Source organism: Falco cherrug, chromosome 4 (assembly GCF_023634085.1).
Source record: "Falco cherrug isolate bFalChe1 chromosome 4, bFalChe1.pri, whole genome shotgun sequence".
Classification (NCBI taxonomy): Eukaryota; Metazoa; Chordata; class Aves; order Falconiformes; family Falconidae; genus Falco; species Falco cherrug.
The window spans coordinates 92,863,234-92,880,415 of NC_073700.1; the positions used below are offsets into that span (position 1 = coordinate 92,863,234).

The 17,182-nt window shown below is 42.5% G+C and overlaps 1 protein-coding gene across 8 annotated transcripts in view; it reads right to left on the bottom strand.

The window, feature by feature from the left end:
* The window catches only part of PDE1C (phosphodiesterase 1C), a 370,389-nt gene that overhangs the window by 174,163 nt on the left and 179,044 nt on the right, over nucleotides 1-17,182 (bottom strand). For 3 of the 8 annotated variants that reach the window (XM_055708673.1, XM_055708674.1, XM_055708675.1), the window contains one exon: nucleotides 4,566-4,592. The exons of the other annotated variants lie outside the window; for them this stretch is intronic. In XM_055708673.1, coding sequence (XP_055564648.1) covers nucleotides 4,566-4,592 — 27 coding nt within the window. The remainder of the gene's footprint in view (nucleotides 1-4,565; nucleotides 4,593-17,182) is intronic. 8 annotated transcript variants of the gene reach the window in all.

The following is a 17,182-nucleotide window of genomic DNA, read 5'->3' on the forward strand; positions in this document are numbered from 1 at the left end:
TAACATCAATTTTCCTGAAACACAGAGTTTCAAGAAATCCTATAGGGAGCCAAGGTCTCAGCACCCAAAAGGCTACAGTTTACAAAGTATTTTGATACATCAAGTCATGGATTCTGTGTGTGCTGCTGATTAATATACCAACCTTTAATGCATCCTACATTGCCAGAGTTGCTCAGATACTCAATATAAAGAAAAACTTGAGCTAAGCAGTATTATAATTACTTGAACAGCTTAAGGAATTAGGGGTATTTTTATTATTTCTAATTAAGATAACCTTGCAAAGTCAATAGATAAGCTGTGGAAATGAAATGGGTTCAGAACTAAGGACTAAGCATATTGTCAAATTAACTTGATGAATGCCAAGAGTTAATCAGGGCCACAGTGATGTTCTCAAGCACCAATAGCTGGAAGAGACAACCTAAGACCTCTGGAGGTCCTCTTCTGTCTACATTATTCTATCGATGGCAGTGACGGCTACCACCATATATAATGCCCTTACTAGACCATCAGCTTCCAGAGAGCACTGATGCATCATTCCAATGAACAGCACTAAAGTACAAGATTAAACCCAGCACAGAGTTTTCCTCGCAGATTCTGGTCCTGAGTAAACCCCTAACTTAAAGATTACCTAGGATGAGACTTGCAAGGTAATAAATTTACCTGCATCTTGGAATAGTCCAAAAGAGACAGTGTATTACTTTAATCTAAAGAGGTGTCAGCATGAGTAATCCTGAAGATGACTATCAAGTAAAGTTTTGGGGGAAAAAATACTTTTCCATTTATTTTGTATGCAACACCATTCGTATATTTACAGTTTCACCACCTGTGCCATGCATAAGATAAAAAAAAAAAAAATAAAAAAAAATTTAAGGAAGAACAGGTTCACATTCATAGTTAATATACTCTTGGAGGAAAATAAGTGCTGGACCAAACTTGAATTGAGAAGCACAGACATAGATGAGAAAGAATAGGAAAGCATGGGGACGGGATGGAAAAGAAGATCTCTACTTATGAGTTACCTGCCTGATCATCTGGAGTAGAAGCAACAAAACTCTCATGGAAATTAGGGAAAGCTTGATGTTCTGGCCTTGTGGTTTGCATCAGATGGCAACCTTTTTTAATTACAGTACAATCTTCTTTAAAGAAATCACATTAGTATTTTGCAGGGCCTATTAGGATACTTCTTTCAGAGTCCCAGCCATGGGTCAAAGATACTTGGGTTACATTGCCTTTTCTACTTTGTACTTCATATATAGCATTAACAGGTACTTAACGGAATAAAATCCATCCATTCACGATGGACGGATAAAATATCAGGATTCTTTTCACCTGACTTTTATTTATAATGAGTTCACAGTAAAAGAAGCATTTGCGTATTAACAGAAAATTAAACTGCACAATTAACCAACATGCAGCCAAACTAAAACAGCACATACAGTTCTATGTTACTGGCAGAGTAAAAATGCAGGGCTGTGGATTGTAATGGAGGAAAACTTATGCAATGTAACCTAAGGCAGATTATTTATCTGACAAATCTTGAGAAGACAAATAGGACTTTAGTGAGCGCCTAGAAGTGCAAAACTGCCTGCACTGCCTGAATATCACCCATTCAGCAGACAAACTTAAGCTAGGAGGGGATTGCCAAGGGCTACTTGAAAAGCTCATTTCCCTTTTAATCTCCCAGGGAACAGAAAGTGCTAAGTATCTTTAGGATAATTGGGAGTCTCAACAGTCAAATGAAACGTGGCCAAGGTCTCAGGTGGTCCAGAAAAAGCAAAACCAGCCCAGAACCTGAAAGTTCAAGAGATTTTTGGCTTCCTGTCTAGTTCTCCCTCTTGCTGACTACCTCTCCAGTCACTATTTAATAAGCTATCTACTACTCACCCAAGGGGAACTAGATGGGATAATGATAGATGACCCAAGTTCTGATTAAATATCCTGCTTCTCTGGTAATGCTGTGATTAATCTACATCACAGTTCAGCAGTTCAAATGCAATTACTAGGTTGGGACTAATGAAATTAGGGATGTCTAGACAACTATGAAACTTCCAAGTTTATGAGGAAAACCATATCAATATATTATTGTTACAAAAGCATTTGAGTCAGTTCGGTTAACAGAATGATCAATGTGAGACTCGGTGTCTGTCATTTCCAATTACAGTTATAGGATAGCTCAGATTTCACTCCAATTCTTTCTCCTCAAATTTTCTTGCATGTACCTCATCTTCCTTCCCAACAGGTCTGCACTCAGGGGAAACCATTTCTTTACACCGCAAGGTACAGAGGACAGCAGTGTTTCCACAGCTAAGTGCTGCTTACTATCACCTAGGCATTCTTAAGTGGTGACACTCCCCAAAGAGAAACGAAAGGAAGAAGATGCAAAAGCAAGCAAAAGATCCTTTCAGCTCAGCTGCCAGTCACCCTCCAGAGCCTGGTGACATAAGAACCACCAAGATCGTTTTGAAAAAAACATAACAAAGGAAAGACGACAACCCCACCACAAATGAATGTGGGAAACAAAAGTGGAGACCTGAGTCAAGTCATCGGTTTCTCTTCACTGTTGGAATTACCGACTCAATAGAGAGATGCTACTTAAAACCAGCCTTTAAATGAACTGCTGTCCTACCACCTCCCTTTGCTGGATGTTACACTTCTGCATCAGATGGCAGTATATGCAATTTACCATTGTACCCTAATCATACAGCAGGTGGCAAATTCAACTCAGAAGCTTACTAGCCAGCTAATTTGCCCTAGGTGCTGGCAAAGAGCAGTTCCCAGCCACAGCAGCCACCCCGCTGCACTACACAGCCCTCCGGCCAGCAGCCAGCACCCGCTGCGCGAGGTCATCAGGAGTAGCTGTTCAACAACTGCTACGTGTCGGTCCCTGGGGTGGTCTCTTGCCTGCCGCAGAGCTCCCACCAGTTGTTAGACATGACAGGGCCACGTAGCCAGTCTGCCCAGCTGCTGCAGGGGTGCACACCATCAGCCAGGCAGTAGGCACAGTGAGAGAGAGGAAAAAAAAAAAAAGAAAGTTCAAAATCCCAAGAGGCACCAAACTTAACCCTGTAATGGTACATTTAAACAGGCTGATATATTCAATTCTCTGTTACGTTGTTGATACAAGTGTGTATTGGGCTTGTAGGAGCTTTTAACATACTTGATCTCTCTTTCAAAGCTTATGGAAAGTCTCCCATACAGAAGAGATGCTGAGCACAAGCCTCTCCGATGCTGTGGTTATGTACACAGAAAACACAGCCAAACAAGAAACAGCACTCAGGGCAATGCAAGCAGTGCATGGGGGGGACATACACACAGAGTGATCATTCATTCTGGAAACCACCTCAGCTCCCGAACAAATCCTCTTGCAGCAACTCAAGACCTCTGGCCAGAGACATGTTTGTGATTAATTAACAATCACGGCAGGGGCAAGGGAAACGGGAAAAAAAGTAGAGTCGCAAAAGTACTAGAGCACCAGTCCCACATTTAGGAAAACAAACGGGAGCATGTTCACCTTCTCCCTGTTCCCATGTCTCACACTACGCAATGCCCACCTGCAGAGTTCAGCACAGAAATCTCCAAATCAGTATTTTCCACTAAACTGTCATAGCTCAAACCCACATCATCCATGACTCAAGCCACCACACTTCAGTCTCCTGTGGCTGTGACACACAAGCACACACGTAGCCTGTCCTGCCAATGCTGCATTGGAGTGATCATCTTCAGCACAGGGTGACAGCCAACAGGAAGGGTGGCTGTGATGTCTTACCCCATCACATCATCACGTTGGCTTATCTGCCAGCTCTCTCCATCATCACACAATATTAAAGGGCACATTCAGCAGAGCTGCAGGATTTCATCTTTAGGAAGCACTCTGCAGGAGTCTCAAATCCAGTTAAAGTCAACATGAACTAAAGATGCTCAGCACACCATGAGATTAAGTCACCAATTAATACTCCACATGCAGGGGAGGGGGAGTCAGCTCAGCACCAAAAACACTCTGTGCTGCAAAGTGTGTGCTTTGAAGCAACCAAGCACAAGGGCTCCAAAGGAAGAAAAATGAATCTGTCAAAGACCCCAACCGGTCCCCCCTCCTGCAAGGAGGCTGTAAGATAACTAGATCAGGTAGCTGTAATAGGGCCTGTTAATCAACAGGATCCCCCTTTTCCTTCAGTCTCCTGCAAAGGCACAGGTCATTAGCAACACTACAAGCCCACAGTCCATTTTGTTATTACAGCATGAGTAAGTGATAGGAGTTAGAACCAGCAGATCTTGCAGAGGGAACAGAATGACAATTATTAGGGTTTGACCTTCAAGGATAAATGTTTCTGTCCTTACTCAGGGAGAACTACCACTAGCATCAGAGGGGAGCACTACCGCTAGCAGCAGAGGGGACTTGGAGCAGTAGCAGCACAAGATGGACCTTCAAAGGGGGAACCAGTCAGTAGAACAGCATTTCCCTGGGAACAAAACCAATCTGGCAACAGGAAAGTCCTCCTTCAAACCCTCAAACAAAAAGAGACAGATGACTCACAAATACCTTCCAGTCCTCTGCGATTTACTCTTACCTCTGTGATGTTTTCTTGTATTTTCTCCTGCAGGAAAAGAACAAAATACAACTGAGATAAGAAGGCTCCACTAGTGAGGAGGAGAAAAGGAGAGAATCGGAAATCAGCAGCAATAAAGCAAAGTCACTTCTGCCATGAGATTGCCCCAAACCTGATATAGCCACTCCCTTCTGCAAACCTCAGAGGTGGTTGCCACTAACTTCAGTAGAAAAAGGTGTGTGTTTTCCTGTATACACATCTTGCCCTTTCTTGTAAGACAGGGTAGCTGCAGCTAGGAAAGAATGAGTCACTACTCTAAATCACTTCACATCCAAGTGGCAGAAACTTACTTCTACTTAATAGCAGTAAAGTAGTTTTTATGTCTCCATGCAGCAGAGAAGTATGGCCTTATCCGTGGAGAGCCCGCTCAGATGGAGTGGTGGTGATGTGATACATCCAGCCACGTTGGCTGTGGTTACTCAGTGGAAAACCCCAGTGGTTTTACAGCAGCCTTACTCTAAAAAGAAAATCTAGATCTTAGCAAGTTCTTTGCTCCACCAAATCCCAGATAACAGATCAGAGAGCTTCACTTCACTGCGCATATCTTGGGACTTAACTGTGCCCAGGACTAGGAAATGGCAAGAATGGATAAGCACCTCTTCTCCTCTCCAATCCTCACACCAAATCAATTGCAGCAAAGGTTGTAAATCTCTTTTTCATCTTAGCACAGTGGATTTTATCTTCTACAGCAGGCGATGACACAAGCTGCCAGTGCTCAAAGGTAATAATCATGATCCCTTCTGCACTGTTACCTATGTGGCTATACAGCCAGCTGCAGAGGTATTTCGGCACTGTATGTTGTCTGTGAGCTCCTGATCCTTTTCCAATGGCTTTGCACAGTGCCTGGAAAAATAGGGCATTGATTTCACTGGAGCTCAGCTCTGCTTTTGTTTTAAAGTAAACCAAACTATCTCTGAACTTCACAAGTAGTGATGGGAACTAGTCTCAGCGTGGACTGTGATGAGGAGTGCAAGATCAACGACCTGTCATTTAGCCACACACTCAGACACCCCCCACCTTTTTGGTGAGTAGGCAATATTGTTAGAATGGATGTGCTGCTATAAGCATCAAGCTCTGCTTTTTCATCTCTGATACAATTGCACATGGAAAATTGTGGCTAAGGCAGGCCCAGAAAACCCAACCAAGGGGCAATTTTTCTTAAAAATAAGAAGAAACATGGCAAAAAGGAATGTAGTGCTATTTTCTACTTAATAAGAAGCACAAATAATGGCTCCTGGCTGTCAAATGTTTCATCCAATATTACTTTTGGAAATCATACTTATGGCTTGTACCTGCTTCTGTATTCTGACCAGTTTGGAATCATAAAAATCCTAGATATTTACTTTAAAAGAATTTAAGCATATTTCATTTGTGCTTTACTGTGTCAAGAATTACTTATTTAAACTTGAATAGATGCAAAGGAGTAAAGAGTAAACATTCACAGCATTATCGAGATTCTAGCATACTGGCAGTCAGGATGCTGACACATACAAGCAGAAGCCCACTTGGACATATCTGATTCTAAGAGAATTTTTCATTTTTATTTCAGAAGGGTGAAAAGTAGAAATTTCATTTAGAAGAATTTAGATTTCAAAGTTTATATTCTGACAAATACAAAACTGCATTTGGAATTTCCTTCCAAAAAGAAAACGCTGAATACCCCCTACATACCTCATCAGCCATTCCAATACAGATTTATTAAAATATCTTGTTCTCAAGAAATCCAGATTTGTTTAAATTTTTATTTCTGCTATATAACTTTTAAATTTTACAATGAAGTGTCTTATGGGTGCATTCCAGCACTATCAGAACTATTTCTCCCTTTGTTGGTTAGTGACTTTCAGCTCCACATTTGAACAAAGATACCTTTTGTTGACTCCTGATTAGCCAAAACTTCCTTGTATATTTTGAAGAGGTGACTCAGCTTTGGGGTGCTTTTTTCATTTGACTAATAATATCACTTTTCCCATCAGTTACCCCTTTCATGCTTCTTTTACTCAAGAATATTTTTACTGCATTAGAAAACTGTATACTACCACAGATGACAGTACTAGAAAAAAAGCATTTGCCTAGTCACAGCAGTTTTAAAAAACTTATACACATTTTTTATTGTTGTTGTTTACTGTTTCCACACCTGCAGTCCAGTTACAGTCAAGGTTTACAGCTACCAAGTTTGTGACTGTATTTATAGACACTGAACTTGCATGTTACAGTTGAAGAGAATGTAACTAAAGGAACCTGCATTTATAGATTCAGTACCCCTATTGCACGTGCTTACTTTATAAGAAACACCCCTAGCAGATTCTGATATCCAGCAAAAAAATTTCTGTACGCTTGAACTGCCAGCATTCAAAATCAAAGTCTAGTGATATTCACCAATACAATAAAAAGATGGTGTTGATAATATAAAGCTGTTTCCAAGTATAGCGTTCAGTTTGCTTTTAGAAACAATGTCAACATCTACCTGCTTTATGCTTGCTTACAAACCACGACTTACACCTGCCTGCTATTAAATGAGAGCATTGCAAACAAGGAAATTAAATAGTGCCTCTTCTAATCCCACAGCCAGCATCAGCTGTTGGCTGCAATCAGCAACCATGTGTGAATTAACAAGAGGAAACTGGAGGTTGGTGATGTGGGTTGGTTTGGTTGGGGTTTTTTTGTGGGGGGTTTTGTTCAGTTATGTATTTTTAAAAAGATGTAGGATAAGCTATCCTGGTTTATCTCCCCAGAAGTCTATGCAAAGAGAAACTAGCTGCATAGGCTCTGGGATAAACCTGGAGATGGAAACACCTTCCATTCAAGTTATTCCTCTTTTCCACGAGGGAAAAAATGAGAGACACCTAAGGGAGGTGGTGTTGCAGCTCCCTCTACACCTGTGGGCCATCCTGTGCTCATGCCTGCAAGCACCTTACTGGAATTACCAAATGTCTGTAAGTTCAGTTTCTTTTCCTGCTGCGCACGTGCCCAGCTAGCACTGCCACATCCATTCAAATCCTGTTACCTGCTGTGGAATGTATTACTCATAGGTCTACATTTAGCTTACATTTTGTAAAAAAATTAGAACAAGATAGACTTTTTTTTTCGTGCTGAAGAGAATTAGCAGGTGACTCACACCAGGTAGGCCCTATATTAACAGCGTAAACTAGAAATAACTTCACTGAACTTAATGCAATTACACCTGCACGAGTGTAGCGTGAAGTGAGTCACTCCTAGTACAAGGCGGCTGCTGGAGCCTAATGAAAATAAATCCAGTAAGAGTTTTAAAAATAGGCATTTTGTTTAGTTTTGATTGTTACAAAGTGGTGGGTAGGATGAAATTTTTGACTCAAATGAGATGAAGTCAACAAGAGAGTTCAGCCCACTATTTCAGTATCTGCTCTCCCGGGGATGAGTGAATCCTTCATGTGGCCAGAGGAGCACCACAATATACTGACCCAACATAAAATTAGGACAGACTTTTGAAGGTATTTAAGTGCCAGTAAGACATAGCTAGCTACAGTTATATGGGCACTCAACTCCCTTTGAAATAAATAGATGTGCAAAATTTCTCTCTGTGCTTCGATGCCTGTCAACTTCTTCAAGGCCAAGTATCTGTTCCCAAGGTTTCGTTTCTACCTCTGACATTTAAATCCAGCGCACCCTCAGGCAAATCGCTTTCTTCCTATATTTCCCCTTCAGACCTTTTCCCATTAGTTTGTTAGCTCTTCAGGGCTGTGGCTTTAGCTATACGGGGGTTTACACATCAATTTATGAACTGGGGCACAACTGCGGCCCAAATAACACTAGTTTTGAGTCATTGAAAAAGGTCCCACTCTTCCTGTGCATCTAGAAACCTAGAGATGAAGAAATTTTAACAGAAACAAAAAAAACCCCTGAATTTGGTAATGACATTCTCAGGCCTTACTCTTCTGAGAGGTGAGTTAATGCAACTGCGTAGGTATGGAGAGGAGTGAGGGTGGAGGGGTTGGGGGAATTAAGTAACTCTGCCAACTACTCTGTTTTTGCCCCATAATCATACAACTCAGAATTTCAACTACCTAGATGAATTGCTCTTTCACTCCTACACAGCCTCTGAAGAATTGCCTAAACTACTTAAATTCTTGTACTCAAAACTGTGGCTTGGTTAACATGGTGTTATTCCACAGGGTCTGGTATTAATGGCATCTTTTCAGTAGACGGGGTAAAACTGTGGGTGCGGCAGAATAGGAAGATCTTTGCATAACTTCATCCCTAGAAACTTACACTAAAATCTGAAGGTTTATGAGCATCACACTCTGCTCACCCACTGCTGCTAGAGGTAGTTATACCTGCCCTTGGTAAAGTCTCTGCAGGCTTGTAACTTCAGTGCAGTGATCAGCCTTAGGCCACCAGCTGATGGACATGCTGTTAACAACCTGAAATATACGCAGGTGAGTGCAGATGACACTTTTCAGTGAGTTAATGCTTCCCAGCTCAGGAATGCCAAGTGCCACAAGCATGGCCTTAGCCTGCTGAGACCGGTGACTCAATTTTTGGGCTAAAGCTCAGAACTGGCCCTCGCTGTGGCTTAATCTAACACTTTTTTTTTTTTTTTTTTTTTTTTGCATGGCCACTGCAATAGGTTCAGAGGGCACACACAGTTGGTCACAGCAGTTTAGCAAGCCAGAGAGATCTTCTGAAGTCCTTAAAACCCAGCGGCCTCTGCTCTCCCCTTCGTACCACCAGCTGACAATGCACAAGTCTGGACCCAGCACAGTGTGGGCTTTCAATCTGGATCTGCTCTTCCTGGTGAAAGAGAGGGCAACAACTTTTTAGGGCACTGAGAAACTAGCTGAAGCGGATCTGCTGCGGTGGTTTAAAGATACTACCCGCAGCCAGCCGCCCTGTGTGCAGCGCCCTGCCGTGGGTCAGCACCCTCACAGCCCAGCTGGCAGGCACAAGCGCATCTCTGGGCATCAGCTGCTTCAGTACAAAGTTCAGCCTTTTGGCTTAAACTGCCAGCAATGGTGGCTTTCAGCAAGGACGCCAGGTTTTGTCCTGCCGCAGCTGAGGCATTGCTCCTTAATGCCCACTCTATGGTGGAGCCAGAGAGTAAAGAGAACCCACCAGGACATTAACTCCTCCAGCTGATGCAGCGAGCCTCATCAGAGCTGGCCTGCCATACCCTGATTTTTGCTGCTGACATTGGCAAACATGATCAGAGCCATGTGCATGAAAGGGAAACTCCTGCCTGAAGAGGAACATTTTACAAAAGCTACTTCTTCAGAGGAACCACAATTGTTAAAGAAAACAGTTGCCACAAGCAAATATTTTAAATTAGTTATTCATAGGCTTGAGGAGAAAGAGGGACTTTTCCTCTTCTATATTTAGAAGCTTTATAATTAGCATGTTTAAGATGTGAGTAGGAGCTTAATCATCCATTAACAAAAGCACCCAACAATGTCTGTCCTTCTACTGGTGTCCCACCATATCCACAGCTCACGCAAGCCAGGGCTATTTGTCTCTGCTTCCCTGCAGGGCTCCTCTCACTAGCTCATTTGGAAGTGCAGAGAGAAAGAACCACCTTACTGTCATGAAACATCTCCCTCGTAAGTAACATGGACAGTCTCACAGGTCTTCCCTTTCCTTTTCCCTTCCTTTCCTGCCAGAGCTGGGCTTCTGACATTAGAATAGGTGTTAAGATAACAATACCAAGAGCAAGCCACCAGTGAGATAAGCAATGACACTGGCAAAAGAGAAACACGTTTGTCTATAGGTCAAATCGGGAAGATTCTTCCTGCTCTTTTGTTACCCATCAGTGAATCTGTGGTTTTAATGAATGACATCCTTCCCCTTCCTCTTTCTACAAGAGCTGACCACAACTCATGTTTACTGCTTTTGTTCCCAAATCCTTCCAGCTCATCTGTCCAGAGTCCCCCAGATTTCCCCTCAATGGCCACATCTAGGCAGGAGGATTAAGGGCATTTCCCAGCTCCCAAGCCCAGATGCCCTCTCTGGCTGTACCACAGTGGTGTAGCGGTTCATACTGGGGGTAGCTACCATCCCCCTGTGCGTCACTCCCAGGGAAAGCTGGCTGGGGGCTCAGATCAAGCTATATTTTCTGACTGATGGGATCACTTAAACAAATTGAACATCTCTCCCAGCAGCTCGATATTCTGAATCATGCAGTGCATTACCAATTAATCGTCATCATCACAAGATTAGTGATGCATTTACATTACGTTACCAAAGCCTATATTAATAACCATGTATAAATCAATTCAAAAAACCCCAACCTCACAGCACAGGCTACAGACCAGCATCTGTCAAAGCTCAGGATCCCATGGGAGCCCTGACCAGAACTCAGAAATATATTGAAATCACCAGACTTCAAAGGCTATGATGCCATCAACTCCTGCTAGGTTTTTAATTCCTTAATGAAAACAGGAAGACCAGCTTTCTTCTTTTACTCCAATTAAAAAAAAAAAAAAAAAAAGAAGATAATTTCTTTTTTCTTCCACTTGGGCTGTTTAGCAGAATACTGTGTTAAGTTAAAAACAATATGATCACAGAAACTAGTGACAGCAGAGGAGAAGAAACAGTAAAAAGCAGGTGAGGAGAGAAAGATTTCAGCTGGTACTTAAGATTTGATGAGGGTTTATGTGGGATTTTTAAAAAACAAAAGCAGACATCTTAAACTGCACCCTGAACTACATGGGGCCACAGTGAAATCACAAAGACGATGAGGTAGTCACTTGTCTCACTTGAAGCAGATCAGAAGAGTCTGCATGCTCTGAAGCACAGGCACGCAAAGACAAGAAGTGTTCACAACTTGAAACAGGTACGATGATTTCAGTAGAAATGGAGGCAAGACAGCTGAGGAGCACAACAGATCTACAGCCAAAAAAGGAAGGGAAAACATATCTTGACGACAAGAAGTACTGCTACAAAGTGGAAATGAAGCTTGTGCTCTATTCACAATCAGTAAATAATGTAAGTAAGTAATTCAAGGTCAGAAAATATCTTCATTGATTTTGCCCAAGGAAAATGCTGTTTTGATAAATTTTAGCTGCTCTGGCTGACTCCATTGGATGTCACCAGTCTAGTTACCAAGTTTTCTGAAAAAGCAGGCAAAAAATAAACTTACAGCTTCATCTCCAAAGTGGATTGCAATAATTAGGAGATATGAACAATCAATCAATGTCTTTTGTGCTGCCTCTGCTTTGCTGTGACCTTTTGCCATAACAGGGCTCTTACCTGTGACCTAATAACCAGTTTCCCACTTGGACATTTGGGGTCTAGTGTGTTTACCGAGTGCACGTGAAGCAGAGCTGGAGAGGCAACATGTTTAATTTCTCATTACAGAAAAGCCTCTGTGATGGCACAGGAGGTGAGGAATTTCTTCTGCAGTACAAGCTCAAGGTAGCTGCAATCCCTTCTCTATCCTCTTAGTAGACAGTGATTGGACAGAGCCTGAAGGTGTTACGGATGGGCATGGATATGATCTGAGAAGACTGATGTTAACAATACTATTATACTATAGGTTCCCGTAAGAGCTGATGACCTTAAATTGCACTCAAGTGCAAGTTTCTTCGTTGTCCACAGAACCACAGTGCTGAGCACCAATTCCCAAGCAAAGCAGGGACTGAAGTATGGGGACAGGGATGGAGAGAGGGGGAAAGAGAGGTGGTAAGGAGGGAATCACTCTCGAGATTTGCTCCTGCAGATAACGACGATACAAATTATACAAATTACTTGACCCACTTGGCACTACAAACTCAACCATGGCTTGATCTTAACTCCCAAGGCTAGCGTAAAAGCAGTCACCTATTGACCTTGGGCAGGACCCTATACAGCTATAATACTTTTATTCAAGCAGGAGCATGAGAGGTGTATTAGTTAAAGGTATTTTCTTTTCCACTGACATAAAGATGATCTGTGACCAATTGTCACGATTTTGTTTAACTTCATTTCAACAAAAGGCAGTCATGGCTTGCTCAAAATTTGATAGAAGAGGCAAGGTAACTGTTGCCTATCTTTCCATAGCACAGTACATATACCAAATGAGGAGAAAAAGCAGCATAGGAAAAGTTTACTTAATTGATCTGCACTGAATACTGTATGCAGGAAAGTTTTGGGCAAAACAGTCTGAGGTCCAAGGACCTGCAGGGAGCACTGTGAAACCTGCAGGGATTACTGAGCCCCCCAGCTTTGTCACCAAATGAAGTTTTCAGTAAGACCAAATCAGAAGGGCAAACTCAAATTCAGTACCAGAACTGCCCTGTACTGGGATTTTAGTATGTTGGCATCTTAACTACAAAAGAATTCAGCAAATTTTGTCCTAAAAACTTCAAAAAATATTATTTCATTCATGTAGATTTTGTACAAGCCAGAACAATTACTGAAATCTTGAGGTTCTTCCTCTGTATTTACTGTTTTCCATTACTCCTCACGTAAAATAAAAAACCCAGCCAAAACTATAAACAAACCCAAAAAACCTCTGCCACTTTAGCTGAAGAAAAATTCAAAGTAAAAAGGGTCTGTTTCTGAAAATCTAACCCTTTGAAAAGAATATGATCTACTGTTCGTTCTGCTTTTTCTTATTACACAAGCAAATTCTCTTGTGCCTCACACATCACGTTCTCAAAAAAAGCGTGTGCTCATAAAAATCTAGCTACAGGGAAGTACCTTTAAGGAAAATAAAGTACTGAGGTCTGGAAAGAATACAGAGCAGTTCTCAGTCCCATGCTTTTATAATAAAATAATTTAAAAAAAAAAAAAGGGATCGTCAAATCACCATAGTGTATCAGTGTATGACCTTTGCATATTTAAGATTTGAAAAATAGATACATACTTCATCTGAGTGAGTGTTGCTTTCTAGCTGGCTGCTCCAGATGACTCGTGGAACATTTGGCTCTGAAATTAGTAAAGGTGATGACCTGCAAAGTACAGGATGGGTGGTACTTCAGCATGCCTGTTCTGTGGCCTCTCCCGCTGGAAGAGATTATGGCACTCAGAGCACAATGGGATCCGGGAGGCTGAGAGGAAAGTATACCTCCCCACCGCTCTGAGCGTAGATGTGCTCCACATTGTGTTTGCATGGCCACACTGACCTCCACAAGTGGGATGCTGCTTCCTTGCTAATACTATGTCTCAAAAAAAGGAGTGTATGTACTATCTTTCCTGTGCGTTCTTTAGTTGGATCCTGTTTGTTTCCCTAGGAAAAGAGCTTGTGAAAACGAGTGTTTTCACATATCAAGGAGTGTACAAAGCAACAGTTCCTCTTGGAATAAGGCAAAGAAAAATTTTGCAGAGCACATATAAGGGCAACGTTGACGTATGGTATATGCTGGAAGTACATAATACTGTTCAGTGGGAATTCCACTTCCTCAGTGGCAAAAAGTTGTTAGACCCTGGAAGAAACAAGCATGTACAGATTAAAAACTTATTTTAATCACTGCTACTATGCAAAATGAACATATTCAGATTCTGCAGGAGCCAAACAGGCAGCTGTCCAGTTTGTTTCATGCAGGGTGGCTCTGTGATTAGTTACAGCATGCATGACAATGGGGAGGGGGAAAATCATTCTTCATACCCTGGATTAAATATCAAGACAGGAAACATGGACTGGAATTACATCAGACCAGACCAGCCGCGTGCATGAAGTCACTAAACAAATCTTCTTCTTGTCCTAAGCTCTAGCAAATCTATCAGAATGTTGCTTGTTATTGTTTCCCCCTCCAACCTTCCTCCCCCTAAACACAACCCACCCCCTCTGTCTGCTAGTAGACAGCTGGTGTGACGCAGAATTTTAAATCTCATGTTTTTGTGCCAGTCCCTCTCCTGACTCTGGGTTACAGGCTGAAACACTCGGATTACTGTTGAACAAGCTTAAACGTGGGGAGAAAAAATTGCTGCACAAAGATGCAGTGTTCCTTTTCCAAAAGAAGGTTCCCTTCCCCATCTCCACCTCCCAACCACCCTCTCCTTCAGCATGCTGGTATTTTTTTTTTTTTTAATTATTCAAGCCTTTTAGCAACATTATTTCGTGTAGCAACTCAGGACTGCTATTGTCCTGACAGTGCCTCCTCATTAACAGACCAATTATTAAATATAAGTCTTAGTAAAAGGCAACATTTCAACTTCTTGTGAAGAGCCAATGCTCTTTTCATGGTCTTCCCAGGACTCTTGTGTTTCTCCAGGAGCAGGGACATTACAGAGGGAAGTCAACTGAACGACAGGCCTCTGGGATAACCAGTGCAAGCCTGTTTGCAGAGGAAAATTGGTTTCATGGAGGCTCTTATCATCAAAAAAGCTGCTTGCAGAGGGGCTCAGCACCTTCAGCAGGCTGGATGCTACTCTGTCAACAGTGTTTCTGTATCACGACAACATGACTTTCTGGAAAGAGTAAAGAAAGTTGCCCATCTTTCCTTCCTCCACCCTCCCAGGCATGAATGACATGGATGCGAAGGCACACAGCTGGCTCTGCTGGATTAGGCATGAGGGCAGAGTGAAGGAACAGAGGAAGAAGGAGAGAGAGAGAGGTGGCAATGTCGCTGGCTGCAGCTCGAAACACTGTCCTGTGGTGTCAAAGCGGGAATTCCTCGCCACAGAGGGGGGGATCTTAAGGAGAGGGAACTGGGACAGACAAGTGGGTGGATGGGAACAGGCATTGAGCATGCACACAGAGAACGGAGGAGGCTGTGCGAGATTTCTATTCCTAAAGGCCCTACTCCATGCTGTCACCAGCTGTCTCACAAGCATCTAGATGCTACAGCAACCATGGGGGAGGGTGGTGGTGTCTTCAGAAGCCTCAGATATAAAGATGTATTTAAATAAGCAAGTCCTGTCCTTTCCACATACCAGGTGCCACGGATGCGACAGAAACTCTAGTTCTTAAAAGTCTGGCTGCTGTACGGGGGGAGCCAAGTTCCCCGCCTCTGGCCCAGAAGAGGAGCAAATCTGCCTCCATAAGGTAAATAGCTAATTCAAAATGCAATTTGATGTTTCATAGATTGTGAGGCTAGGTGGGACCATTATGATAACTTACTCCAAGTTATCCAGCAGATTTGCATAACTCAGGAATTTCATTCTTCTCCATTTGCAAGAAGATATCCTCACTGCAGTCAAGCTAATTAGAAACAGGTCTTCCAGAGATCGCTGAGCATTTATACAAAAGCCTTTCTCTGCAAAGCACTTTAACGATGCTCTCTGTACAACATGAATGACTTCATCTACACACCCCATCATCTACACACCCACTGCATCCAACTCTGTAGACTCTCCGCAGCTGGAACACCAACACAGTGAGGGAAAAGAAAGATGATTGGCCATAAAACACTAATGGGAACACTGGGAGGGAGAATTTTGACTGGTGTTACAACAAGAATGTGGCCAAGATACCAAAGAAAGTTACCCCATCCTCTAAAGAAACAAAGCAATGGCCTCCTGAAGAAGACACCCTCATTCACCTAAACAAAGAGGGAAAACTCAGAAGGTGACACAGAGGGAATGTTTTGTGCAGCATTCACAACCAGAGGTGTTCTTGCAGCATCCAGGCTTTCCTTCAGGGTCACCCATTAGAATCTAAGTGAGGCAAAAAATACTGCACTACTAGATTGGGCAGCGTTTTCAAATGCCCTTCAAGGCAGCCCTTGTCCTTGTGATTTTCAGCAAAACTCAAACTCCTAAATGACTTGGATGTATATTGTGCTATGACCTAATTTAATCTGGAAGTAAATAAATCCAACAAATGCTTACATGTAGGGACCTGAAGAACTCACAGGACTATCTCTTTCCCTACCACTACCTTTTTTCTCCTTCCCTCTCTTCTTTTTTCCCCCAAAAGCTCTCTCTGGTTCTCTTCTCCACCCTTTCCATGAGTCAGTATGCTCTTTTGTAGATGATCTCCCAATTCTCCCCTCCCAGCCTCAACCCCCACAGCTTCTTCTCCTTTCACTTTTTAAGCAAGTCTGAAAAAAGAGAGTTCTCCCATCTGACTGTAGCTGTCCCTGCTGCATCAATTTGTGTATAGGAGCATATTTAAACTGTGTATTCAGACTCTGCTTAGCAGACACCAGTAACTGCTTACTGCTAGTGAATCCCAGAAAACCAGCTGCTCCACAGGAGGCATGGGAGGAAGTGTGATCTGAGCATCATTTACAGCAACCATCTGAGCTGCTCAGCCTTGCAAGGGGTTTATGCTCTACTTCTGCTCCTTTGCCCTTGGACGCTTGCTGTAGCTTGTACCATGTGCTCTGCAGGGACTCCCTGCATGCCACAGCTGTAGCTCAAGGGCTCTGTACAATCTTAGCTGTTAAAAATTGCACATATCTTATGTTTAATTTGTGCTACTCTTGGTGTTGAAATGAGATTTGCACCAAGCCAGGATTCGTGCTACAGATGGATATTGTGCAACTTTCTGTCTTGGCTAGGAGCTTTGTGCATGAATAGTATCTGTCCCTAGGAGTGTAAGAAATCACTCCTAAAGTGACGAAACAGACCTACTAATAGCCATTCAAAGTGTCACATTAATAACAAAATGACTCCACAGCTTGACAGATACAGAAGAAAAGCATGGAACTTGTTATACATGTCTATATGCATCTTGATCACTA